Raw genomic sequence first — 25,725 nt, 5'->3', positions numbered from 1 at the left:
TTTGTTTTATCACAACTTCAACTCTTTGTCATCTTCTTCTATGGCACCTCCCTACCAATCAATGCGCTGCACGCAGCAGGCTCCAATCAGACTCTACCGGAAACTTTCTCCGTGTCACACCTGCAAAAAAGTTTTCCTCAACAGACGAAATCTGTGTTTGTTTAGGATGTAAATGCAACATACATTGGTCCGAAAAATGCACTCTCTTGCCACAAAAGCTTCTATCGATGCTGTCTGATTTCAAAAAGAACTTCTTATCGCTGTGTAATGAGTGTGTCAAGAATGGCCGACGTGACTCAATGCTCCTTAATCGAACACCCGAGGAAAGAAATGCCGAAACTATGTCTTCGATGAAAGACGTTTTCCGCGCCTCCGACAATAAGCTACAGTGTGTATCCGAATCAGTTGCAAGCCTGATAGACAAACTAGACAAAGTCAGCGAGGCAGTATCAGTGCTTAAAACGCAAGTTTCACAAACAATGGAGCAGCAGCCTGTTCCCCAAGCAACGGCGAGTCTTCCAATAAGACATTAACGTTTTGCCAATCCGAACGCGATTAGAATCAGAGGCATCCCAGAACAGGGCAAAACCCATCATGAACGTCTCGCAAAGGACAAGGAGCAGACTAAACGTTTGATTTTGCAGCTTCTGCGGGTGCCCGAGTGCCCAAAAATACATGATATCAAGAGACTTGGAAAATTTTTCCCCGGAAAAGAAAATTCGCGCCCGCTTCTTGTTACATTTGAAGCCACATGGGATAGAAGAAAAGTCTTATCTGCTCTGGCTGGCCTTAAGGGCATCCAGTCAAATGTCTTCATCACTCGAGACATGTCACCAGAAGATGACAATTCATGAAAATTCGATGAAACCTGATAAATGAAGAAAATTATAGTCGAAAAGACTTGAAATTGTCTGAAAGTCAACTGTTCAGAAAAGACAAAACTGGTTGGTGGGAGCCAGTCAATTGATTTCCGAAACTTTCAGAGAGGTCGAATGTGGAAGAAATTTCGATGCTTTTATACAACGTCAGGAGCCTTTTCAATGTCGATAGAAGAAAACGTTTCTCGTACTTTATAGCTGAGTTATAACAGAGAGATACAAAGAGATTTTAGATGGTGAGATTTTTTTAAATGGTTATGAGCTTCTCTGAGCTGAACGTGAAGTTAAAAAAGTAGGCATCTCATCACACGGTGGAGTGATGATTGCGGTTAAAAGAGGCATGAAGAGCACCAGACTCAATTTGCTTGTTGATTTCCCTTCAGATTGTTAGGTGCTTGCGGAAATTAAATTGTGTGGTCAACGAGTTCTACTTGGTACGATATACAACCCATCAGTTGACAGTCTTTATCGGCTCTCCAGTGAAACGCTTATCCAAATCTTCGAATTCATCGAAAGTATCAGTCATGCTTATTCATGTGTCATCATCGGAGGTGACTTCAATCTAAGCTCAGTTGACTGGGTCAGCAATTACTCCGAGCAAGCTGATGAACTGAATTGGTTGATGAACTGGCGCTGCTCGGATACCAACAGATAGTTGATTTCCCCACCAGGGAGAGAAAAACACTGGATGGGCTAGTCGGTCATATTTGGAAGTTTGACCTTGAGGAATACGAACTACGTAATTTTTGGGTGAAATGTAATCTTTCAAAAATTCGAATTGGACATGTAATGCTCAAGTTTCTCGCGACAACTGAAAATATCAGAAAAATAAGATCAGAACAACCGATTTACAATCGCGGGAAAGTACTTGAAAAAAGCAGCGGTTAATTGCTATTCGCAATTTCCAGATATAAATCAAACACGAGTAGAGCTGTCCTATCCTGAAATAGGAAAAGAAGCGATTACAAAAGAAGAACATATTCATTCGAGTTGAACCAGAGCTGGGGTATCCCAATGGTCCAATTCCAAAACTTAATTCTCGAGTCAAAACTTATTTCCCTTGCTGGAATTCATTAATAGCAAACTTCTCAAGTTATTATACTTAATGCTAGAGTTACTGATTATGTTAGTTATCCCAATTCTCGAGTGTGCCGATATGTGAGTACTCAATTTAGTTTTCTTGAGTGTGTTTTATGATTGTTATGTTGAGATAAGGAGAGTTTTACGTTGATCCATCTGAAATGGATCAAAGTTTCACTGTCTAATAAAAAGTAACTGTAGGGATTGTTCCGACCCTGTTTTTAACCGCGTTCGCGTATTTTGGGTATTTTGAGACCTGAGTATGGGGACGTTCTTATTTTCTAGAAGGTGGGGGGGTATTTTGGTAGTGGCCATAAAGCTGTAACGGGTTTTTGGTCTCATGTTGCAAGTGAACCGAATTGGCTCCGACTCTTTGAGGTAGAAAAACACAAGAGATAGTGTCCCTGACTCTTGAGCCAATGGTTATAGGGCTTATTTTTCTTTAACCTCATATTTTAACAAAGTAGGCGACTGTTACATAGTGTTTTTATGGCGCTCCTGGGTGTTTTTACGACATCATGACTACGGAGTCGAACCCACTTGACACAGCTCCGGGCTACATGCCCATTCTAGAGTACCGGTGGTACGGTTCAACGGGAACGTGTAAACCTTCCGGTTGTACCGTGATAGCTTTTTAAGTAAACTCGAGAAAAACTTCCAGGTACGCTTTCCGAACGAGGCTTAGCTAACCGAGTAAGGGGGGTAACTAGGGGGACGAAAAAACGAGCAAACGACAAAAAGCGAAACAAAAACCGAAAAAGAATAGAAAAAGGAACAAAACCATAAAACAAAAAACATGAAAGTGACTTTGACACCAGATTAGTTGGATCAAACCTTTATTTTAATTAAATACTATACCCATACTGTTTTTATAAGACCGATCGTTTCGATCATTTCAGCAATTTGAAAAGGTGCCCGAGTGTAGGGCGTTGTTAAGCGTTTTCAGATAGCTTGCAACTTAGCTGGACCACTACGACACTTAACTGGAAGAGGTGACCAGTCGAGTACGAAAGTGGTTCACAGGGTCTTAGCTGGACCATTAGGAGACTCGACTGGAACAGGTGACCAGCCAAGGGGGAGAGTGGTGCTGGCGATCAGGTGCAGGAAACGTCAAGGAGACAATCAGCACAGGATCAAAACAACCAGAGGAGGACACACAGGGGTGTTCTGGTTGCTCAATCGGGTATCGTTAGAATCCACCTTACATTATAGGAGATAAGTGTAAAATTGGATAAGCGGAGCCCCATCGTTTTGAGGTACGTTTTTACTTTAGCAGAGCTTGGAAACAGGTTCTACGGTTTTCTCTTGAGAGGTTTAGCACCCAGCGCTTAAGGTAATTTTCGGCCTAAGAGTGGGGCTAAACAGGGGGGGGAGAGGTTAGAAGGGGGGCTGGTTAGGTTAGAGGTTGGCGGTTGTAAATTGTAAAAAGAGGGACACATTAGAGTAACTAATTGATCGACATCGTCGATTTAGTTACATTAGAATCTTACACGCGTTGTTTATAAGAAGCGGATATCCAATTTTAAGATCGAATTAAGGTAGGTACCCTGGTCGGATCGGGTGGGAGGTGGGGAACGGACGTAGACAGTTTTTGTGATACCCCATAAGATCGCTAGCAGGCGGGAGGAAAACGCGTGACAATCAGGTACCAGACGTTTTTTTTTTCAAATAAAAAGGTTGACACAAGACACCTTTGAATTTTAGGTGGGTTTATTTCTCTGTTTTTATCATTATTTTTTCTCTGTTCAAGTTTTCACGTTTTTGGTAAAAAAGTTTTAATCGGTTTTGAACAAACAGTTGATCACAAAAGACGCCGAATAAGTTGGGTTTCAACTTGCATCAAAATATTAAAAGGGAGATAAATACAGGGGGGTTGGTAATTCTAACTTTTGGCCAGTAAGATTGGGTCTCTTGGAATTTTTTTTACTAGAGCTCAAGTGGTGGTATCAGGTACAGTGGTTCAAGAGTCCCGACAACGAAGAGAAGAATTCCCACTGTCCCATCACTTAGTGGAGAAGTCCTGGGAGAGTACCGAAGAGTCTTGGGACAGCAGTCTTGGGACAGTGCAGTCTTGGGACAGGCAGTCTTGGGACAGTGCAGTCTTGGGACAGGCAGTCTTAGGACAGTGGTCTTGGGACACGCAGTCTTGGGACAGGCAGTCTTGGGACAGGCAGACTTGGGACAGGCAGTCTTGGGACAGGCAGTCTTGGGACAGGCAGTCTTGGGACAGGCAGTCTTGGGACAGGCAGTCTTGGGACAGTAGTCTTGGGACAGTAGTCTTGGGACAGGCAGTCTTGGGACAGGCAGTCTTGGGACAGTGGTATTGGGACAGTGCAGTCTTGGGACAGGCAGTCTTGGGACAGTAGTCTTGGGACAGCAGTCTTGGGACAGTTAGAAGAAGTCTTGGGACAGTACCTAAGAGTCTTGGGACAGCACCAGAGAGTCTTGGGACAATACATATAAGTCTTGGGACAGTACCAGGAAGTCTTGAGACGGTACAGAAAAGTTTAGTGACGGTACTAGAAGGTCTTGGGACAGTGCGAAATAGCTCAACGCTCAATTAAAAGCAAAAAGACCGGTCCGAACGATTAAATCGCGAAAGATCCATTTTATTAAGATCACGATTTGGAGATTTACTTTACTTAAGAGAAATAGGATTCTTTTTAGAATTTTTATCCGTAGAATAGAAATTTGTGAATATTAACATAGTAGATAGAAAAAATTGTAAATAAAAATCATGAGGCGAAATAGGGTACCAATAGCAGAAAAAAGAGTTCTAGAGTCAAAGACAAAACACAACTCGTCGCAAACAAAATTGATGCCGTCGGACGAAAAAGTAACAAGAAAGAACTTTTCAGTGAGCATGGTCAACACAAGAAGCGCAAAGGAAGACAAGACGAGAGGAAGCGCTGAAGAAAGACGAACGGAACCTGCTATAGAAATTGATCTTGAGACACCAGATCAGAGTGTTGATGAGGTGGAGAAGAAGTCAACGGACTCGACATCGATGCCGAATGCAGAAAAACAAAAGCAAAAGTCGATGGAATTCTCACCGATAGACACTGTGGAGGCACGACGGGCAATACGCCGGAAACCATAAAGGACGAGTCTCAAACGAAAAGAACGTCATTCACAGAGAGGTTCGCCATGATGGTTGGAATGAAATCATGAGACACAGTGGATGAGGAAACGAAGGCCGAGAAAGGCAAAACGTTAGGAACAGTTTCCACGATAACAATAGAAGCCAACCAAGGCAATGATCAGGTCAAACATGGGGCAACAGCTAGACAGGGGGCAACAGCTGACCATGAAACAACAACTCATCTAGAGCTGGGCGATTTAATGGCGAAGCTAGATCAGATCGACAAAAAACTAAAGTGCAGCGAGGAGGATCCAGAAGTGATAAAGAAGGAAATAAGATACAACAAAAACGAGTACCTGGACAACTATTTTAACCTGGCAAGGGCGACGGAGGAAAAGCTTCAGCAGATGTCAGACAAGGTAGAAGCCACTGACAAAGACCGAGCGCAGAATATCAACAAAGACATGCAAGCAATAAAGCAACGGTATGACACTGTGAACAGCAAGTTAGGGAGTCTGGAAACGAGAATGGACACGATGAGCAGGGACCAGGCTGAGAATTCAAGTGCCATACAGGCCAAACTGGATGACATCTTGAGAAACTCTACATCGCAAGACAGGTCGGAAACAGATCGAACGCAAGGTAACAGAGTTGATTTCGTGGAACCACAACGGAACAAGCGGGAGTCAACACCATTACCGTTACCCCGAGGTGCAGCGAGCATCGGTCCAGGGGGGCCAAGACAGTTATTAAGAGTGGGACCTCAACTACGACAAATGGCCCGGGGGATTCCACAACAAGCAACAATGTGGGACCTGATGCCATGACGTGGGCTAGCACCTGAGAGATGATGAATAGGACATTAGAAGCGTTCGCTACGAGAAACATTAATTCGAGTGAAAGAGGAGGTGGCAAATCCAGGAAAACTTTCAAGAAGCCAAAAGAACTTAAGGACGACTCAGATGGATGCATCGACACTTGGGTGGAAGTCATGAGATTACATTTGGAACAGGACAACTTGAACGACGAGAGACAAGCCTGCACAGCGATACTCGGCAATTTAGAAGGCACGGTGGTGAAATGTGTAGCTGCAAAGAAGGAAGAGGAACGCGACATTGCGGACAAAATCTTTGAGATATTGTTGAATCGATTCGGGTCAGGCATGAAGGGTCACCAAGCGATGATGAGATTTGAAAAGAGAAGGCAAAGGGACGATGAATCAATTGATCAGTTTCTGGATGATCTTGAGAGCTTGAGACGAAGGAGTGATCCTGAAGAGTCAACAAACAGAAGGAACTTTAGCATCGCCTCGAAGTTCATCGATGGGGTAAAAAGTGACGACTTGAGAACAATCTTAGCAACGTACTATACACTGTCGAAAGATAGTGCACCGACTCCAGAAGAAATGAGACAGAAGTCAAGAGAGTACATGCTGATGAAATCCAAGAAATACTCATACTCGGATAACAGGAACATGCAATGGGGGGAGTCAACCACATAGGTCGTCATGGTATAAGCCTAGAGATGATACGGACAAATGCAGGTCATGCGCAAATGTTAAATATAGATGGGATAAACATCTGCACGAAAACCATGATAACATGTGATGAGGACCTAGCCGGACAGATCTACGTGGGCAAAGAAGAATTGAAAGTAAGATCGATTGGACACTGCGCAATGTTAGAAGAGGATACAATGCACATCGGGAAAGAGGCAGGCGTATCAGCACACGTGCTCGATATAAGTGGCAGAAAGAATCGGTTTGGCGGGTTACTTGATACGGGAGCAGTCTTGATTGTTATACCAATCGAGACTTGGGAGCGAATGGATTTCGACAAAGATGACTTGATAGACTCAAGGATACGGTTGTCAGCTGCAAACAAAGGGGCGCTGCGGGTACTAGGCAGAACGCCAATAATAGCCCTAAATCTAGGGGAACGCAACCTGTAGATGAGCTTTTTTGTGGTGGAGAATCTAGATGAGTCTGACCAGTTCATTTTAGGCAGAGACTTCATCAGGAATTTCGACGTAACGATTGATCTAAACAGTGCCATGTTCAGGATTTGGAACCCGGATAGGAAGTACGCAATTAAACCGGTAAATCTGATAATGGTAAATGAGATTAAAGCGCCGGTACTCTTGAGTAGGAGGGTAAGGCTGAAAGCGAACGAAGCGGCAATTGTAGGCTTACGGATGAAAAATTATACTGAATTAAGTGATAACAAGCAAGTCTGCAAGTATCCAAACAGTCAAAGTGCTGCTGTTTTAGGAAGATCCTTCTCGATAAGCAAGAGCGGCCTCTGTGTCAGTGTCTTGTTGAATACTCTTGACAACCCATAACAATCCAGAGGGGAAGGAAGTTGGTTTATGCTTTACCCGTGAAAACTCGATATGAAATGACTGAAAATGTAAGAGAGAATGAAGTACTTGAATGCACCAATCATAGTGACAAGATTTGTATCTTGAGACGATTAAAGAAAATAAAAGATTCATCAGGTCTTGTAAAGTCACGTAAGTCAGAGACAGATGATGGACTCTCGAGCTGCTGAAGTTTCCCAGAGAGACCAACAATAGAGGAAATGGAAATGGATAAACCAGTTTTATCTGAAATAGAGCACTTAAGGGGTAAGGTAACGGATGAACAGCTCAAAGCCATCAAGGACGTACTAGAGCGGAACGAGGACGTTTTTTCGAGACATTAGGCAGACATTGGATGTTGTAATTTCGTTGAAAATGAAATAGAGCTTGAAGAGTCTGCGGTACCGCTCAGGGAGAGGGCGAGGCGCATGGTGCCGCAAAAAATCGGATGCACGTAGAAAAGAGATAGAGACATTACTAGAGTATGATATGATAGAACCATCCAAATCACCGTACGCGTGTGGAGTAGTGATGGCCAAAAAGAAAGGCGACCAATTGAGGTTTTGTTGCGACTTTCGGTATCTGAACTCCGTCACGGTGAAGGATGCCTATCCCATACCTAGAATTGATGAGAGCCTCTCGAAATTAGGTGATGCAAAATTTTTTACGACTCTTGATTTAGGTTCGGCATTTTGGCAAGTCCCACTGAGGAAGCAGGACAGGGACAAAACAGGGTTCGTCTGCGAGCTAGGGCTGTTTCAATGGAAACGGATGCCTTTTGGTCTTTGCAACGCCACGGGCACATTTCAACGGTTGATGGCACACGCATTGATAGGTGTGACAAAAAAATACGGCAACTTGGTAATGTGTTACGTGGATGACGTGGTAATAGCGATGCCTACACTGGAAGACCACGTCGAGCGACTAGACGAGTTGTTTGCATGCATGAAGAGGTCGGGACTAAAGTGCAAACCGTCAAAGTGCGGGATACTCAAGGACTCGATAAAGTACTTGGGAAGGATGGTGGAAAGACACGGCATCAGACCAGACCCAGATGCAGTAGAAGCGGTTCTGACCTGGAAATCGCCAAAAACGGAACATCAGTTGATTTTTATACCAATCGAGACTTGGGAGCGAATGGGTTTCGACAAAGATGACTTGATAGACTCAAGGATACGGTTGTCAGCTGCAAACAAAGAGGCGCTGCGGGTACTAGGCAGAACGCCAATAATAGCCCTAAATCTAGTGGAACGCAACCTGTGGATGAGCTTTCTTGTGGTGGAGAATCTAGATGAGTCTGACCAGTTCATTTTAGGCAGAGACTTCATCAGGAATTTCGACGTAACGATTGATCTAAACAGTGCCATGTTCAGGATTTGGAACCCGGATAGGAAGTACGTAATTAAACCGGTAAATCTGATAATGGCAAATGAGAATAAAGCGCCGGTACTCTTGAGTAGGAGGGTAAGGCTGAAAGCGAACGAAGCGGCAATTGTAGGCTTACGGATGAAAAATTATAATGAATTAAGTGATAACAAGCAAGTCTGCAAGTATCCAAACAGTCAAAGTGCTGCTGCCATCAAGGACGTACTAGAGCGGAACGAGGACGTTTTTTCGAAACATTAGGCAGACATTGGATGTTGTATTTTCGTTGAACATGAAATAGAGCTTGAAGAGTCTGCGGTACCGCTCAGGGAGGGGGCGAGGCGCATGGTGCCGCAAAAAATCGGATGCACGTAAAAAAGAGATAGAGACATTACTAGAGTATGATATGATAGAACCATCAAAATCACCGTACGCGTGTGGAGTAGTGATGGCCAAAAAGAAAGGCGACCAATTGAGGTTTTGTTGCGACTTTTGGTATCTGAACTCCGTCACGGTGAAGGATGCCTATCCCATACCTAGAATTGATGAGAGTCTCTCGAAATTAGGTGATGCAAAATTTTTTACGACTCTTGATTTAGGTTCGGCATTTTGGCAAGTCCCACTGAGGAAGCAGGACAGGGACAAAACAGGGTTCGTCTGCGAGCTAGGTCTGTTTCAATGGAAACGGATGCCTTTTGGTCTTTGCAACGCCACGGGCACATTTCAACGATTGATGGCACACGCATTGATCGGTGTAACAAAGAAATACGGCAACTTGGTAATGTGTTACGTGGATGACGTGGTAATATCGATGCCTACACTGGAAGACCACGTCGAGCGACTAGACGAGGTGTTTGCATGTATGAAGAGGTCGGGATTAAAGTGCAAACCGTCAAAGTGCGGGATACTCAAGGACTCGATAAAGTACTTGGGAAGGATGGTGGACAGACACGGCATCAGACCAGACCCAGATGCAGTAGAAGCGGTTCTGACCTGGAAATTGCCAAAAACGGAACATCAGTTGATGAGCTTCCTGGGTTTTGCGAACTATTACAGGGAGTTCATCAAGGGCTACGCGGACAAAATATACCCGATGCAACAACTAATGAGGCACAAAGGCAAGAAGTTCACGTGGAACAACGCGGCGGAAGAGTCATTCCAGATAATAAAGAAAGAGTTGTGCGAGGCACCGGTGCGAGGGATGCCAACGGAAAAAGGAATGTACGTGCTGGAAACGGATGCGTCGGCAGTCGCGATTTCTGGCATTCTACATCAAGAACAGGAATGGAACGTGAAGACAGTCTTAAGACCAAATGCGTACGGGAGTAAAGTCTTGAGTCACAGATAGATGAAAACTTGATGAGATTACTCGAGAATCTGGCAGACGATAAACCCGTGATCAAAGAAAAAGGTAAGGAGGAACGGAAGTCACGATGTTGAAAAGGAATGAAACGGGTGGTGGCGAGGACTCCTTAAAAGAAATATCTGACGGGAAAGAAGTCGTGCAGTCATTGGTATAAAATCCTTGATGACATACTTGAGAGGACTCGGGTTAGGAAAAAGAAAGTGGTATTTAAGGAGGAGGCTGAACACCTTGGACTAGGACAAGAGTCCGGCGAGTGGCCAACAGTGGAAGAAGATGCTGGAGAAGAAAAATTTTCCGGGGAGTGTGAAGAGTGGGATGAAGATTCGGAGAAGATCAGCGATGACCAAGATAGTCTATGCATGATACTGGCGGAAGAGAAGATGAGACACCGCGCCAGGTAGCTACAGACGGATCCCTCCTCAGGAACGTACATTTTGGATCAGCAGGAAGTGCGAGGAGGTGAAGAGCTTGAGAAAATTGCAGTGTCGAGGAAACCATTTAGGGAGCTATCGTGCAACCCAAATGTCAGAACAAATCTGGTGCCAGAAGATGACAGGAAGGTCATGAGGAGGATAGTATGCGTAGAGCTGAAGGATGACGTCAAGGCGAGATATAGGCTGTCGGATCTAATACGGGCTCAAAAGAATGACAAGATGACAAGTAACCTCTCTAAATGGATCCGGACGGGGTCCAAAGAGAAGGAGGACCTCGAAGAAGACAGCTACAAGATCTTGAGCCAGTTCTACAAAGACAGAAAGCATAACCTCATCATACTGCCACAGTTGTATCAGACGGAAGTGTTATTCAGATCACATGGTCAAATGGGGCACCAGGGGATAGACAAGGTGCAACAAAGAATGCTTCACAGGTTTGACTGGCCAGGATTAAGGAAAGCTTGCGAGAGATGGGTGAATGTATGCCTGGCATGCCTGCAATTAAAGACCCAAGGAAAATGAAGTTCCCACTCAAATCCGTTGAAAGCTCGGAATTTAACGAGGTTGTGCAGATAGACCATCAAAAGATCTGTATGACAGAATCGGGATATAACCAGATACTGTTCATAATAGATCATTTCGCAAAGTTGGCAGAAGCGGTGCCGTGTCAGACAGCCTCGGCAGAAGAGTATTGTGACCACCGGATAACACATTGGATATCACGGTATGGGTGTCCCATGACATTTCAGTCGGACAACGGCAAAGCCTCCCTGGGGGACCTGACAAAAGAATTGATGAAGAGGCCACACATTGCTCAAGCGCACTCAACGACCTACCATCCCAAACCAACGGGTTAGTGGAGAGACAGAATAGAACACTGGTGAACATGCTGAGGGTATACTGCTCAAGATATATGACAGACTGGGATAAATATCTGCCGCAAGTGGTAGGGGCATACAACAGTACGCAACACTCAGCAACAGGAATCAGTCCCTTCATGATGTTTACGAGCAGGGAAAGAGCGATGCTCCTAACATTCTTTTACCCAGAATACGAAGGAAGAAAGACATCGCCTCAAGCTTATATGAAAGAAGCGGTTAAGAGACAGCAGGAACTAAACGAGCTCTGCAGTAGGAACACAGCGCAAGCACAAATGAGACAGCGGAATTAATACGATGAGAAAATACTGCAAGCGAAACCATATGCAGTGGGCCAATACGTCTGTGTCTTGCAGAATGTTAGACCTCCCAAAGGGACAAAGAAACTACTTAAGAAATGGAGAGGACCCTTTATGATAACGGAAGTACACCAGCAAGGACGGTTTTACCGCTTGAGTAAGGGGCGTGCAAGCGCATTATGAAAACTTGAAACCTCATGTCCCATCCCCAGAAGACTGGTGCGTACCACAGAACATGGAGGGATTCGAGTAACTATTGGTGAAGCCAGCTTGCGAGGTGAATGAAAAGAGCACCAGAGAGAAAAATGATGGCAACGAGGACTTGAGTTTGGATGATAATGAAAAGATAGAAGCGGACTCAGAGGCAGAATCCTTTGTGGAAGAAGACTGGAACGATCCGGAGCAGGACGAGGTGCCAAAAAGGACGGAACCAGACTTGCCGATAACAGCAGAAACCAGGAGTGGTAATCGCAAACGGACAGGCATGACGTACAATAGGTACGGGGATGACTTCTTGATTGACAAGATACGGCCTGATGAATTGAGCGACGAATTATTGAGTGTGGGCGAATTGGTGGCAGACGATGAATGGCAAATCATCAACGACAGCGAACACTACCCGAAGGAAGACTACTCCACACCAGAACAAGAAACAGATCTGGAGCAGAGCGAGATAGAGAGGAGGGAGAACACAAACTTGAGAATACTAGAGTGGATGCATGATGTCAAGAGCAAAGGAGATGAAGGGCAAAGCATCCAGTAGGTCGACGTGTCAGCAGAACAACACGTGGAAACGGAAGATCCCCTCTTCGGTTGGACGGCAACCAACAGGCCGCTCGAAATGCCACCAGATAATTTAGACCCAGCATCATCGACGGGGACGTCGATAAAAATTTTTGTCCGTGGAGTGGGGGCATGACTTACCCACAACGAAAATTTAATGATAAAGAAACTCAGAGAAGTAACAGAAACCAGCGGGCTAGAACTGGGCGAGGAAGAGGCTGAGCCTACCATCGGACGAAACTTCAAAACAAATTTTGAAATACCCAATGAATACTCAGAGAACATCCTGATAACGGACAGCGACTTCTTTTTGTCAGACAGGACTAGCGCGATATGTATAACTGCGGACATGAGCTTCAAATCGAGACTAGAGGCCGACTTCAAGAGAGAATACCAGAACGTGGAGTTTCTATTCAGACAGAGGCCGGGGCTGGGAGGAATGGCTGCGCTTCCCCCGTCAGTTGCACAAGTCCCGGGCAAATACCTGTGCTTTCTGGTAACGAGGGTCAATGAAAGGAATACGATAGATCCTGAGCTCGTGATGTTAGCACTAACGAGACTGAACGACTTCATGATTGAAAGAGAGATAGTGGAGGTCTCGATGCCTGGTTATGACCCAAACAGGGGCAAGTTGAGCCCAAGGGAGTTATATGCCATCCTACACGTGGTCTTCGCAGAAACGGAGATAATGGTACACCTACACAAGAAGTACTACTTGAGTATCGCCTGAGCTACGGGTGGACAACGGAGGTCTTGAGTTGGGGGTACATGGGGATCTCGAGTAAGGATACATGGGGATCTCGAAGCAGGTAGATGGATTTTAACGTAATTGGCATGACAATTATAATTGAAAGAGTTGACGGTGTAAAACATTAAATGAATCTGCATGCTCTTAAAAAACTTCCAATTGAACTATTCTAGAAAAACAAATGGAGGGATAATATTTTAACTACAATAATGGGGGGGGTTAGGTTAGGAACATAACACCTTAGTCTAAAAAGTGGATTTTACTTCCAGATTGATTTGTTAAATCGAGTTGACGACCTAGACACAGTCAATGGAAAGAGAAAAGAAGGTCTTGAACAAAGTTCACGATCAGCAACATTCGAAAGAGATATTTCTCAAGTACTCAAGTTGGTTGGTACGGTGATACTCAAGTTGGTTGGTACGATAATACTCAAGTTGGTTGGTACGGTAATACTCAAGTTGGTTAGAGCGCGAGATCATCTAGAAATCGTAAAAATGGCAGATCGATTTTGGAAATCCATGCCTGCCGCGCTAAAGAGGCCTACGCTCGATGAATTGTACAGACGCTTGAGGGACCTGGACTACACCCAAATAGATGAGAGGATGGCAGTGATGTTGAACGCCATCCTGCAGTTAGAGGAGCGAGGTGAAGGCAGGGAGTCCGCGACAGAAGCTGCCTTGATGGTCGGCTACACCACAGAAGGGATATCCAATCAAGAACAGACCAGGTGGTTGTCCTGGAATATGGATGAAGGGGTGAGAGGATTCGACCTGGCAAGAAATCCTGGCTTGAGCAACAACACTGAGTACGGCGAGGGAGAGTTCCCATTACCGACCACCGGCAAGATCCGCGGCCCAATCCACGAGCAAGCCACCTTCTATGATGCGAGCACAGCAAACGGAGGAGACGCATCCTGACCTCACTAACCTGAAGAGGGAACTTGAGAGGGCGCAGAGGGAGAAGAAAAGAAATTTTATCTAGGGCACTCCTCATGGTGCAAATTTTGTGAAAATGTTGAAAGGCAGTGAGATGTAGTACGATGCCATTTGTGAACACGTAGTGAGTTGAGGTGGGTAGATAAATTTCATTTTCTTATGCGATTTGTAAGATTGATTACAGAAAACTGGATAACTACTTGACGATAACCCGGTGTTATGCGATCAATAGGGACATTGATGGGGACTGTCCGGGGAGTATGTGCCATTCTGCCAGATGCCACAGCGCAACCTTCCGACGAAGCACGAATCAGAGAGAAAAGGCCTTAACAGCAAAAAAGTGCTTGAAAGAAGGTCGAAGTATTCTGAAATTTTCTATTTTTAAAATTTCGACTTTCAAGTTGATATTTCTCAGAAATACGAAAAATGGCCATTTTTGACCAAAAAAGCTGAGAAAATCAGAACAACGACAGATATTGTGAAAGACAGTCGTACAAGAGACGGAAAATACGAAGCCTCTTATCGTGGCAACAACGCACGATAAGACACTTGTCAGCGGATACTAGTGGAGAAGGAAGCTTCAGTGGGGAAGGAGTATTCCACGGAACCCTCCCGGGACGCAAATTAAGAGAGATAAGAGCGTTATCGCTGAAATATCACGGGAGCGGAGGCTTGGTCCCCCAGAGACTGTTTATGTGAAGGGACTGTATAAAACTAACTATATAGCTACTTTGATGTCGTGAAACTTTAAATTAACACCGGTATAGTTTGATATTTTAGAATATGAGTAGCTAGAAAGAGGAAAGGGTCAATCCATCTCCAATGGATTTAATATAGAACTGTCACACAAAAACATGTTAAAATAGGTTGTTCGAGCCGTGTTTTTAATGACAATCACGTAGTTTGAGGATCCGAGACTCAGCTATGTGGTTGTGTTCGCATGTAAACGAAAGCTGATCAAAAGTCGTTTGACTGATGGCCTAAAAATAGTAACTTTTTACTTTGCCCTAGACAGACCAGAAAATCAACTGGCAAGGTCGAGACGGTGAAAAGCGAGTAGGATTAAAGTAACTGACGCCTGCCAGTCGTTAATAGGTACTTTTTCTACGCTCAGTCGCTGTGTAGTATTTGGGCGAATGTTACAAGCAAAGAAGTGAAGACTCCCAGTAACACACAGTGCATATAGTCAATTGGGGCAGAGAGAGGAAGATCTACAAAACAAGGTTTAAGTTGCCTTACACGCTAAGCGTTACTAGAATCCTTCAGACTTTTTCTTCGAAAATACTCTAAAGTAAGCTTCACACTAAATATATAAAAATTTGCCAGCTAGAAGACAGCGCAAGCCAGTGAAATGCGGAAGCAACTGTTTTTCAGTTGAAGCTTCAGGGAGTGATCCGCGCGAGCCGAGTTTAATTGATGAAGCTTTGTAAAGATCTGACAATACTATGTGAGTTTGAGTCGCTTCAGAAGATGAAGACATGGGACTTTGTTGAACCACCACCTAACTCCAATATAGTAGGCTGCAAGTGGGTGTTCAAAGGCTAGCGAAAGCCTGACAACACAATTGATCTGTACTAAGTCAGACTAGTTGCACAAGGGTTTTCGTAGGAGCATGATGAAGACTTCGATAAGAAGTTTTCACGATTATCATACTTAACAACGGTTTGCAGCATTTTAGCGATAGCAGCAATCCACAATTTGGAAGTTGATCAAATGGACGTCAAGATAACGTTTTTGAGCGGAGATCTTAGACATGATATTTACAACCACCGGGCTATGTTGACCGAAAGTTTCCAAATCGCGTTTGCAAGCTTTATAGGAATTTGTACGGCTCAAAGCCAGCCGCGCGTTTTTGGAATGTAGCGTGGTTACTCGCAGTGCAAAATAGAGCCGTGTATCTACGTCAAGGAGGGATTCATCATAGTTATTGTTTACGTATATGAATTGATCATAGTATTAAACAGTACCAAGCTAATTGAGACAGAGAAGAAGGAGTTAGCCAGAACTTTCGAGATGGTAGGTCAAGAGATATTTCAAACCTTGTAGGTATGTGTGTTAAGCGTGACAGATGCAACCGAAGCATCAGTGTTTCCCGGAAGAGGTATCTAGAAAAAGTTTTCAGTCGTTTCGAGATAAGCGATGCCCCTAAAAATCAAACCGAAAAGAAGTTTTTGAACACGATGAAAAACAGTTATTTGATGTTGTACATTATCTGGGTGTGGGAAAAGAAGATATATCCGGTTTCCGTAGGCTTGGCAAATACAATTCACAAAATCCTCGAGCAAGGCAAATTCTTGTTAAGTTCTCAAATACTTATACGGTTGATAAAATATTAGCACGTGCACCAATGCTTAAAGTTTTCGAACCAACATATAACGATGAGGCCTATCGAGTTTTTGTTTCAAAATCTTTAAACAAAGAAGAGCAAATGAAAGAGTGAACACTTCTGAAAAAAAGAAGAGAGTTATTAGATACAAACCAACATGATCCAAAGAACATTCATATCAAAAATGGAATTTTGTATTTAAATAACCAAGCAGTAGTAATTGATGAGTGACTAGAAAATTCAACTGGTGAACTAAGCATGTTGTGTTATAACATTAGAAGTTTATATAAATCGGATCGAAGGAGAATTTTTTCGAATTTTCTGCTAGTAAATGCTGTTGATATTGTATGTATATCAGAAACATGGCTCACAGACGATATTGCAGAAGGCGAACTTTTTATACCTCAATATCAATGTTTTTTATCGAATAGAAAAGCAAAATCCGGAACAACAGCACACGGTGGGACTATGATTTGCGTGAAAAATGAAATCAACTCTGAGCAAATTAAATTGAATTTTGAAGATAATGGTTCAGTAACTGCATGCCTGATTTGTTTATGCAAAAAGAAAATACTTATTGTTTGCTGTTATTTACCACCCTCAAACAGTACTTACGCTTACACGAACGCTGATATTGAAAACTTGTTTAAATGTTTGCAAAAAATCAAAAATAATTTTGATGAAGTAATAATATACGGGGATTTCAATTTCCCAACAATAAACTGGACGAGTCTTTCATCTGCTGTTGAGCAAGAAAATATTTTTCTTGATATAATTGATCGATATTGTTTGCAACAAAAAATCTCGTTCCAAACTGCTGCAACTGGTATTCTAGATTTGATTTTAGTGGGAAAAAACATACAGATAGTGAATATTGAAGACATTCAAAGGGATAACTATTTTAGCAAACTCTCGAATCATTTCCCTATCAAAGTTAAGTTTAACGTTGAAATATCGTCCTTGTTGCAGCGAAATTGCTGCAAAGATTTGATTTATAGCTACTGTAAAGGCGATTTTGGAAAACTACGAGAAACGTTGAATAAAACGAAATTCGAACCTTTCTGTTGGTCGAATCCTAATAAAGTTCTGGAATTATGGTATAGCTGGCTCAATACAGCAATATCTCAGAATGTACCAAGGAGAACAGCGCACAGATTGTCGCTACCACCGTGGATTACGCAAAAAACATCGCATTACATTAAGTGCCTTAAAACTGCGCGGAAGAATTTTCCAGAATTTCATGACAAGGTCATAGCATTAGCTGATTTAGTTGATACCAGTGCAGAAACTGACAAAGTTGAATACGAACAAGAGCTGGCTGCAGAACGAGCATCGTCAAAATTGTTCAAGTATTTCAAAGCATTTAGGAAGTCAAATCTCCCGCGGAAAATGTTTTACGAGTCTGTCTCGGAGGAGACAGACAAGGGTAAATCAGAACTATTTTCTATCTTCTTCTCTTCCGTGTATACAAAATCGACAAAATTTATTGAAGGGTGTAATGGAAAAGAATGCGTAAAATCGATTACCACTGTAAATTTTTTCGAAAAGGAAGTAATTGAAATTTGCATGAACTTGGACATAAACAAGAGTAAAGGACCCGATGAAATTCCACCAATAGTGTATAAAAAATTGTGCATTACTCTTTCTCATTCTCTTTCACAGTTATTCAGAAAAATTTTCCAAACAGCCATTTTTCCAAACGATTGGAAACAAGCAATTATAAGTCCATTATTTAAAAAAGGCGATAAATGCCAAGTTACAAATTACAGACCGGTATCTCTGTTATCAATAGCTTCGAAAATTTTAGAAAGGATTATTTTTAGACGACTTTACGATCATTACCATTCTTTTTTTCACGCAGCTCAGTTCGGCTTTAGGAAAAGACGATCAACGATTCTCCAATTGATAATCTTTTTGCAAAAAGTGTACCAGGGCATTGAAAGTCAACATGATGTTGACATAATCTTTACTGACTACAGTAAAGCTTTTGACAGAGTGGATCATGGTATGCTTTTGAAAAAACTTTTTGAAACGGGCATCAGAAACAAGCTACTGAAACTAATCGAATCATACTTGACAAATCGAGTACAAGTCGTGCGTATTAATGGAGTAAACTCGTCACCAGTACAAGTTACTAGCGGTGTCCCGCAAGGGAGTATTTTGGGCCCCATACTTTTTCTGGTTTTTGTTAACGACCTCCCGAAAATGTGCGATCAATTGTTTCCCCTACTTTTTGCCGATGACGCCAAATTTCTCAGCGTGGGTTTAAGCACAATAGATATTCAAAGTGATTTAAATGCGTTGTATGACTGGACCGTTAGAAACAACATGCCCTTCAATATGGATAAATGCTGCCTAATTAAAATGTCCAAAAACGAAAAACGATTGCTTTTTGGAAACGAATTGATTAAAACAGAGGAAACTCAATCTGATTTGGGGCTCATGCTTTCCTGTGACTTAAAATGGAATTTGCATATAAATAAGGTTTGCTGCAAAGCAATTCGTGTTTTTCACATGATAAAAAGAAGCGTATCGAATCTTGGACAAAAAGCTAAACTGGATTTGTATAAATCTATGATCGTACCAATACTCACGTACGCAAGTCCATGTTATGGATTAAGTAAATACATTATTACGGAGCTTGAAAATGTACAAAGGCGTATAGTTAAATGGATAATTCCGCATATGGATTCGTACAAAGATCGGTTAATCGAAATTTCACTATTGCCACTGCCAATGTATATACAGATCAACAACCTTTTGTTGCTGTCAAAAATTTTATCGAAAAATTATGATGTTGACATGTTGAAAGTTCCATCGTATTCCTGTTCCTCGCGCGGTTGTATGTTTCAGCTCGAGAGGCCGAAAAAGAAATTTTTGGAGGACGAATTCCTTTACCAAACATGTCGGCTAGCGAATGTGATCAAAATTGACGTGAGAGAAACAAGCAGACTGAAGAAGCGAATATTGTGGTTATTTTGGAGAAAATTTGAGAAGGACTACGAACAAATGAACAAGTGCACATGGAGAATTGCTTGCGATTGCACAATGAATGACTGTAGAAGCAAAACTTCACTATAGAACGAAAAACTGAAAGGGGGAAACCCCTTGTGCTACGAGCACAAAAGCCCTACTACTACTACTACTACTACAAACCTTGTAGGTATGTGTGTTAAGCGTGACAGATGCAACCGAAGCATCAGTGTTTCCCGGAAGAGGTATCTAGAAAAAGTTTTCAGTCGTTTCGAGATCAGCGAATGCAACGCTCTGAGTACCCCAATGGATGCGAATTTTACGTTACTACCAGATGAAGGAGAGTTGCATTCCAATCCATCCTTATACCGAGCTGCGATCGGATAATTGTTGTTTGATGTACGCAAGTACAGCCACCAGACCTGATCTGTCGTACGCAGTTTGAACTTGAGTCAGTTCATGTCAAACCCGCGAGTTCCACATTGGAATGCTCTGAAACGAGTATTCAGATACATCAAAGGCACGTTAAATTTTGAGCTGAGACTAGAAGTCACAGAGCAGCTCAGTTTAGTAGAGAATCCTCGACATCATGACCGGACCATAACACATTGATGTTACGCATCACTTTGTGCGACAACGCAAACAACGAAAAGAGGTAAGCGTTGAACATCTTGCGACGCAAGAGATGATTGCTGATGCTTTCGCCAAGCCTCCACCGAAACTTATTCAAGAGAAACGAAACCAAGCTTATAATCAACGTCATCAGCATGGGAGACTGTGGAAGTAACTATGTATGTTGTGCTGATTATCTGATTTGTATTGCATGTATTAGATGTCTTTCAGTGATTTTGACGCCTCACTATTAATGCAACCAATTGTATGCTCAACAGTTTTCACATAGCGAAGCTAACATAATTATCTGTTGCTGTTCTCAGTTTTTTTTAAACAAGTCTGTTTAATGTTACAAAAACTGCAGCGTTATCTAAAGGATAAGTCCGAACAAAGAAATAATGCAATTGAAGATGTTGGGATTTGTCCAATGGTTTTATTAGTTTAGTTTCACTGAGCCATTTTCAGAAAAATGATTTTAATTTGAGGTTGATATGTAAGATAAGAGTTTAAGTGAAAGTAAAGTGCTTTGGAAATTAATTGTAGTAGTTATTAATTGAACAATAGTCCAACTACCAGCTAGCTGGACTACCGCTCAATGACTAATTCCTCTCATTTCCCTAAATCATCGTGAAGTCACTCCACAATCCGTCTGAGTTCTGTCGAGTTTTGCCAATTTGGTAGTTTTAATTTCTCGAGAAACAATAAATAAGTCAGGCCCTATTCAAAAATAATCAACTCCTATTTCTCGCGAAACCGCTTCAACAGTTGTTCTCTATTCATAATTTTCTAGCGGCACGTTTCACTTTCTTCTTAATTTGCGCTCTGGTTGCATCGAAATTGCTTCGTTTTTTTTCAGGATATAAAGGCTAATGACACGCCTAATTATCTGCTCGGTTAATTTCTCTGATCCTGAGGCTGATTCTTGATTTTAGATGACTATGAGTTCATCTTTCCAAATATTCCAAACAATTGTAGCAATTGACTTGGAAACTACAGGTTTTCTGGATCCAGAAATATCAGAAATCGCAATTATTGCAATCCCTTTTGATTTACTTAGTGATATTAATGCTGTGCGACGTGTAGGAAACAAATTAGTGATTTGTTTAGATCCGCAACGAGATTTTGAACCTGCTGCTGAAAAAATTACTGGCCTTAACAAGATAAATCTCAATGGTTTTAGTAATTTTGGTTGCCATACTTTGAGGTTGTTGGACACTTTTTTCCGAATGTTACCGAAACCAATAATCTGTGTTGCTCATAATGGGTTTAATTTCGATTTTCCGATAATTAGAAAGACTTTGGACAAAGTTACGTCGCTTGGCGTACCTTTATTATACGAGTTCTTAGAGCAAGATGGAGTTTATTTGTGCGACTCTCTTATATATTTCCGTTGCGAAACTTTGCAGAAGCGGGAGCCGCCTCAAATTGGTGAGTTGGCAGCTAATTTTGTTTCACAATGAATAAAACTCATTTTTCAGTTTATCATTTTTCCCAAATTATTGTTTAGTTTTTTTTGGTAAGGGTATTGAAACTTGAATAACTTAATCTATTTGTTTTCTTTTAGAGCCACAGGTAACTGTTTTTATTTTTTTTCTATTCTCTGTTTGATGCAAATAGTTCATTTTCAATCAAGCTTGGAAGTTGCAAGTTTGACATATGTCGCTAAACAGGACAATTTGCAGTATTATGTATTATATATTCTCTGTAACTTTTAAGACGAGTCGCCCAGCACAAAAATGAAGCGAATTGGCCTTGACTCGCCCAAAAAGAGTCCCGAGGCTGAACATAGAAAAGATGAGCAGGCTTCTGTTTGCAAAATGTGTCAAAACTCAGCCTATATCACATCAAATGGCGCGATCGTAACAAACGAATGTCTCTGTTCTACCTCTGCTCTTTTAGAGATCAAAGATCACACTCTATTGAATTCTGACACTTCAGAGAGCAGCAGCTGTGCAGAAGAGAAAACAGGCAGTGAGTCACAAAGCAGGCCTGTAACTCCCACGAAAAGTAGTATGGGAAGAAAAACATATCCCTCCGGTCACTTCAAGTTAGAAAACATCTACAAAAGAATGTTCTCGACATCTCCGTCTGAAGCACACGCTGCTTTAGCTGATTGTAATACTCTTTTAGAATGCCTTTCCTCTGATTTTCTTAACTTCTCAGAAGTTGTTAATGAGGCACTCTGTGTTGTAAACAGTGAAAATAAATCAGATGTGTTACTCAAATTTCATGAAATTGGAACCTACTGTAGATAGAAACTGGTCATACGTTCCTCGATCAAATGTAGTAAAATGTTTTAAGATGTTTTCGATGAATTTTAGATTTATTTTTAGATGTAAATATTTTTGAATTCTCAAAAACGTGATGCGTTTTAATAGGTTTAGATTGAAAAATCTTTATGAAGTATTAGTGTATTACGTTAGGTTTTTAATTTGTATGGTAACGAAAAATTGCCTACAAGTGAAAACTTATTGATCAATGTGTACCTTATTTCGCAATCTTTTGGTAATCAGTTTGCGTTAACTCATCTCTATGCCATTCAGAAAGCTTGCACCCAATTCTATTTGATTCATTTTACAAAAAAGCAGCGTTGTGGTTAATTTGAAATCATTTTATTATCTGTGGTTATTTTGTAATACGTAGCTTTAAGTCAGTGCATCAAATCGTTTACCTTCTGTTCATGAAATAGTTAGTATAACTGTACGAGTACTTGAAAGCTTTCATAACTGATGCCAAACAAGAAAGCATTGGATATTATCTTGCGGTTTCCCGTTTTTGATTTTTGCAATGAAAACGAAGCATTTCCCTGAAATATTTTCGTGGAGGGAATTTCACTTTTCAAATCCTCTCGGTTGAGATGTAGTGAGTTCAAAGTCCTAAATTTGAGATTCAGAAGTCTGTTTTGTTGATCGGTCGTAGTTGATGTGCAGAATGGTGGGGTTCAGCTCCGAGTTTGACTGAAGATCTTCTTCTGGCACGTTGGGCTTCAACTTGTCGCTGTCTCTGGGATTCTCAGTCTGGTAGCTTCTGGACTCGTGAATGGCGTTGTCCACTGGCAGATCTCTGTCTTCCAACACACTATGCTTGGACTTGCGTTTGGTATTAGCCACCATTCTGGACTTTCGAGGCACCCGGACTACTTTGGCCGCTTTTTTCTCCCTTCGTTTTTCGCAGACGTAGTCGATCAAGTAGATTAAGAACAGTAAACAGACTAGAAACACTCCCACTGCAAGGATGATGTACCAGTAGCGAGAGGCAGTCAGCACAGCATCCTGCTCTTTGTCGAAGTCGTCACACGTGCCCTAAGAAACAGCTGAAATGTTGTTTTGATAGAAAACAAATAGACAATAATTTTGTGTTTCTACATAAGACTTACTGTAGAAAGTTTTTGGGTTATAATAAGAAAATTTTTCGTCTAAAGCAGCTCACCTGTTAATTTTTGGCTAAGAAAAAACACCAAAACATTTTCTCACCTGAAGTCGCACACAACTGCCATTCTTGTTATTTCGCTCACAGCCTCGAGGACACTGAAACAAAAGACAGACAGAAACTTAATTTGGAAGAAAAAAAATTATTTTGAATAAGCTGCTGCAAAAAAGTCAAGCCTGCAGTAAACCAAAAAAAATCTGTAGAGTTCGCATTTTTTTTGTTTCATAATGAATCAAGGATAGTCGGTTACTGAATAAATAGCACAGAAAGCTCGGATCACACTGATTTAAGAAATTAACGAACAATGAAGAATATATTTAATTAAAAAAATTTTTTTTTTTTTAATGTATAGCTTTTTAGTCTATATTGCTAGTTGTGTTTTTCTGAAAATACGCTAAATTGAAGGGCTAAATAACGTTAAAATTGTAGTTTTGATGAATTTTGGAAGTTAATAAATTAAGTTATATAATCTATCATCTATTATATACTTAAGTGCTGGCTTCACTATCTCGCAATGCTTAAGCGTTTTCAACGAAATATTTTTGCATGTTTAACGAAAGAACTTATTAACGTTTAAGCTATGTCGTACATTGCAATGGTTCAGAATTTTTTTCGTTTTTCCAGTTTGATGTCAAGGATTATTTCATTAAATTTGAAACTAGTAACCCAATGGTGGGATGCTAAAAGGATACCCCAGCGGTTGCGAACTTAGCCTCCATATATAAATAACCAAATCCTTTTAGTTGACGAGATACGGCAAATTTCGAGATTTTTCAAGAATATCTAGAAAACTTGAATTTGAAAAATTTAAATTTGATATTCTCAACCCTGTACTTGGGTGCTGTCAGGGAACTCTCAGGGATTGCGAATCTTGCCTCTAAATCTCACTTCTCAAAACCTTTTAGTTTTCGAGATATAAAGTTTTTTTTATAATTTTTTCAAAAATTTTCAAAAAACTTAAATTTGAAATTATTCAAAAATTTTGAACATCTGCATCCTGTAGTCGGAAGTTTTTAGGGTACCTTCAGGGGTTGCGAATCTTGCCTCTGATTATGACTGCTCAAATCCTCTAGTTTTTGAGATATGACGTGTTTTATGATTTCTTTTTAATTTTTCAGAAAACTTGAATTTTGAAAAATGTGAATTTCTCAACCTTGTAGTTTCGTACTGCTAGGGTGCTGTCCCGAGCTGCAAGTTGCAAATCTTGCGTCCAAATATGACTGCTCAAATGCTCTTAGTTTCCGAGATGTGGCGTTTATTATGTCTTGTTTTTAACTGTTCAAAGAACTTAGTCATAAAAATTTTTTACAAAATTTGAAGCTTTTATCTCCATATTGAGGCTATTAAATTGTACTTGAGGCTATTAAATTTGGCTAAGAAAAAACACCAAAACATTTTCTCACCTGGAGTCGCACACAACTGCCATTCTTGTTATTTCGCTCACAGCCTCGAGGACACTGAAACAAAAGACAGACAGAAACTTAATTTGGAAGAAAAAAAATTATTTTGAATAAGCTGCTGCAAAAAAGTCAAGCCTGCAGTAAACCAAAAAAAATCTGTAGAGTTCGCATTTTTTTTGTTTCATAATGAATCAAGGATAGTCGGTTACTGAATAAATAGCACAGAAAGCTCGGATCACACTGATTTAAGAAATTAACGAACAATGAAGAATATATTTAATTAAAAAATATTGTTTTTTTTAATGTATAGCTTTTTAGTCTATATTGCTAGTTGTGTTTTTCTGAAAATACGCTAAATTGAAGGGCTAAATAACGTTAAAATTGTAGTTTTGATGAATTTTGGAAGTTAATAAATTAAGTTATATAATCTATCATCTATTATATATTTAAGTGCTGGCTTCACTATCTCGCAATGCTTAAGCGTTTTCAACGAAATATTTTTGCATGTTTAACGAAAGAACTTATTAACGTTTAAGCTATGTCGTACATTGCAATGGTTCAGAATTTTTTTCGTTTTTCCAGTTTGATGTCAAGGATTATTTCATTAAATTTGAAACTAGTAACCCAATGGTGGGATGCTAAAAGGATACCCCAGCGGTTGCGAACTTAGCCTCCATATATAAATAACCAAATCCTTTTAGTTGACGAGATACGGCAAATTTCGAGATTTTTCAAGAATATCTAGAAAACTTGAATTTAAAAATTTCACAAAATTTGAT

The 25,725-nt window shown here is 41.1% G+C and overlaps 3 protein-coding genes across 3 annotated transcripts in view; 2 read left to right on the top strand and 1 right to left on the bottom strand.

The window, feature by feature from the left end:
• Positions 1–25,725, top strand: part of LOC134842643 (uncharacterized) — a 235,608-nt gene that overhangs the window by 78,792 nt on the left and 131,091 nt on the right. The window lies entirely within an intron of this gene.
• Positions 18,668–22,860, top strand: LOC134842594 (three-prime repair exonuclease 1-like). The gene is made up of 2 exons (XM_063859012.1): positions 18,668–21,545; positions 21,834–22,860. The coding sequence occupies exons 1-2, from the start codon at positions 21,050–21,052 to the stop codon at positions 22,370–22,372; spliced, it is 1,035 nt and encodes a 344-aa protein (XP_063715082.1). The 5' UTR covers positions 18,668–21,049; the 3' UTR covers positions 22,373–22,860.
• Positions 22,978–25,623, bottom strand: LOC134856737 (uncharacterized). Its single transcript, XM_063873014.1, has 4 exons — positions 25,597–25,623; positions 24,950–25,003; positions 23,591–23,644; positions 22,978–23,419 (listed from the first exon to the last, which is right to left on the bottom strand). Exons 1-4 carry the CDS (start codon positions 25,621–25,623, stop codon positions 22,994–22,996), a joined length of 561 nt encoding a protein of 186 aa, XP_063729084.1. The 3' UTR covers positions 22,978–22,993.

Source organism: Symsagittifera roscoffensis, chromosome 1 (assembly GCF_963678635.1).
Source record: "Symsagittifera roscoffensis chromosome 1, txSymRosc1.1, whole genome shotgun sequence".
Lineage (NCBI taxonomy): Eukaryota > Metazoa > Xenacoelomorpha > Acoela > Convolutidae > Symsagittifera > Symsagittifera roscoffensis.
The sequence above is the reverse complement of the archived record's forward strand: the minus strand, read 5'-3'. Positions and strand labels throughout refer to the sequence as shown.

Bases quoted from the DNA above. Each gene is read 5' to 3' on its own strand.
- LOC134842594 (XM_063859012.1), top strand. From the start codon at position 21,050: ATGACTATGAGTTCATCTTTCCAAATATTCCAAACAATTGTAGCAATT. The intron at 21,546-21,833 runs GTGAGTTGGCAG...GTAACTTTTAAG, and splicing joins GCGGGAGCCGCCTCAAATTG to ACGAGTCGCCCAGCACAAAA.
- LOC134856737 (XM_063873014.1), bottom strand. From the start codon at position 25,623: ATGGAGGCTAAGTTCGCAACCGCTGGG. The intron at 23,645-24,949 runs GTGAGAAAATGT...CTTTTGTTTCAG, and splicing joins GCAGTTGTGTGCGACTCCAG to TGTCCTCGAGGCTGTGAGCG. The intron at 23,420-23,590 runs GTGAGAAAATGT...GCTGTTTCTTAG, and splicing joins GCAGTTGTGTGCGACTTCAG to GGCACGTGTGACGACTTCGA.